At 45.4% G+C, this 2,632-nt stretch overlaps 1 protein-coding gene across 1 annotated transcript in view; it reads left to right on the top strand.

Annotated features, from left to right (window-relative positions):
- Positions 1-75: 75 nt before the first annotated feature.
- cfap77 (cilia and flagella associated protein 77) overlaps positions 76-2,632 on the top strand; it is a 4,935-nt gene continuing 2,378 nt past the window's right edge. Inside the window, exons 1-5 of the mRNA XM_056591900.1 lie at positions 76-96; positions 476-543; positions 1,167-1,272; positions 1,551-1,791; positions 2,386-2,488. Of these exons, the coding sequence (XP_056447875.1) occupies positions 481-543; positions 1,167-1,272; positions 1,551-1,791; positions 2,386-2,488 (513 nt within the window). The 5' untranslated portion in view covers positions 76-96; positions 476-480. The remainder of the gene's footprint in view (positions 97-475; positions 544-1,166; positions 1,273-1,550; positions 1,792-2,385; positions 2,489-2,632) is intronic.

Raw genomic sequence — 2,632 nt, 5'->3', positions numbered from 1 at the left:
ACAGCGCATGCGCAAACCTCTCCATCGTGGCGTCTTCGTGTTGCGCTGTCGCCGTCTAGTGGTTGGAAAATGAATTACCGTCAAACTACCAATCCGGTAGGTGCACGGATGAATCCTTATAAGACGTTGGATGCAGTTAAACATTGTCTAGATCTAGAAGAAACGTGTGGGCGACCAAAAACATTGTCCTACAAACTTTCCGCCGGTCACATATCAGACTGGTCTCCATGGATCTGTGTGTTTGACGTTGTTTCCATAGCAACCGAGAATACCTACGGCAGGATTCGAAGATAGATTAAGTTTCTGCCCCCCTAATAAAAGAGCCATGAAGAATGATCTTGATTTTTGCTTGCATGTAGCCTATCAGAAATAGCAGTAGTGGCCTAATATAGCGATTGGTGGTTTTAAGAAAGAGTCATTGGGGTCAACGGGTCAACTAAACTCACCTGTTCTCCAACTCCATCGACGTCGGCAGCGGGGATGGACTCGCCTCGCCTGGGAGTAGTGAGAGAATCAATGCTGGCCAACCCGCTTCTCTTCGGGGTAAATACCTGCACACTGTAGTGTTGAAACAATCACTGTGTTAAGGTTATAACGAGGTGTAACCTTGTAGCCTCAAAATAATGTTATGTTTTAGGTCTAATAGTTATCGCGTCAATATTGCATCTGTCTGTTATCAGGATGTTGTTGGTATAAATCACTATATGTATATATATATTTGTGTTTTTTTGTGTGTTGGTGTATAAACACAGACCTACCGCATGCAAACAGGGTCCTCTGTTTTAAGTTATTGTCGTCACATGAGTTATTGGTCAATAAGAGTAGGTCATCAGCAGGTGCTTGACTAGATTGGTGGATAGTTAATCCACCAAGGTATTAGTATGCATATATATCCATTGATATAATTAATATTTAATAGACTAATTTTTATTTATCTAAATTATTTTCAAAGAAATTCCGAAGAAGAAGGTTAGTGTACACTAGGTGGCAGCAGTCATTAACAAGACCTCGATTAGTGATTCGAGAACGAGACACATATGTTTTTAAATACTACTGAAGGATCCTATAACAGACGATACATATTATACAATAGTCCGATGACTGTACTCTAAAAAAATTAACGCAGACTGAATCTGGATTAACGTGTGTGGGATTGTTCTGTGCAGCCCTCCCTTGGTCATAGCCGCTCCAGCCATCTCCCACTACCACGTCCCGGGCCGGATTTTGTCTACGGGACCAGAAACACAGCTGCAGATGGTGGTGTAGCTGAGGGTAGGTCTTTTCACTGATGACATTAGCTCGATAGCAGAGATAGAGAGATAGAGATGACAATAAAACTTAGAGGTATCTGTCTGTCAGTCCGTCCCCACTGGTTTTCACTTCTCCAGCATGTTGTTTGTGATTTTTCTTTGGGGATACTGGGGCTGGAGTCTCTAAGGTGTGTGTGTGTGTGTGTGTGTGTGTGTGTGTGTGTGTGTGTGTGTGTGTGTGTGTGTGTGTGTGTGTGTGCGTGTGTGCGTGCGTGCGTGCGTGTGTGTGTGTGTGTGCAGCTCTATCATTTTGGCGGGTGCAGCCGGCAGCGGGCGGTTCTGCGCGCCTGCAGCCTCTCCCGGTGGATTACGTGTCCATGAACAGAGAGGGACTCAAGTCCGGTCTGGTCACAGCTAAGGAGCTGACGCAGTACAAAGCTCAGTGGGCCAGTGAGAACCACCTCACCTTCAACCGCCCCCGAAACCACAGCCGGCCAACCAACCGGGCCATCCCTGATATCACGTTTGGTATCACGACAAGGTCAGAACTGCCACACACACACATACAATCATACATGTGTGCACACACACACACACACACACACACACACACACACACACACACACACACACACACACACACACACACACACACACACACACACACACACACACACACACACACACACACACACACACACACACACACACTTATAGACACACACACACACACAAACACACACTTATAGAAACACAAACACACACACACATCTGGAGTAAAACGTGGTATGAACTTCTTGTGATCGAATCTAATGCTCCCATGCTCAACATGTACAGCACATTGCATTATTACTGGGGACCAGTGTACCCAATATTAACACAGTTGTCCTATTGGGTTTGTTGCACTGGGTATTTCCATGACAATATGCGTTCACTGAAGTTCAAGTTTGTAGACATACATTGACTATATGGTCAAGACCGAAACAGACAACGGGGGACAGTATTGTGACAGGGCTCACCTTTCATGTGCTTTTTGTGGACAGGTCTGTTCCCTGCTTTTATGACATCATCCAATGTTAATAATCTTGTCGAACCGGTTTGTGATTGGATTAAAAACTGGACCTGTGTTTCTCAGACCCCCGTCTCCACTGGCGGATCTACTGGCTCATCATTATGGTCAGCGCTGGATAGATGAACAACAGAGACACATGAACTCAGAGACCAAACAACCAGACAAGGTAAGAGAGTAGACACAGATACACAGAGACACAACCCAGAGACCAAACACCCGACGCAGAGACACAACCCAGAGACCAAACACCCGACACAGAGACACAACCCAGAGACCAAACACAAGACAAGGTAAGAGAGTAGACACAGAG

Source organism: Gadus chalcogrammus, chromosome 6, assembly GCF_026213295.1.
Source record: "Gadus chalcogrammus isolate NIFS_2021 chromosome 6, NIFS_Gcha_1.0, whole genome shotgun sequence".
NCBI classification, from domain to species: Eukaryota; Metazoa; Chordata; class Actinopteri; order Gadiformes; family Gadidae; genus Gadus; species Gadus chalcogrammus.
The sequence above is the reverse complement of the archived record's forward strand: the minus strand, read 5'-3'. Positions and strand labels throughout refer to the sequence as shown.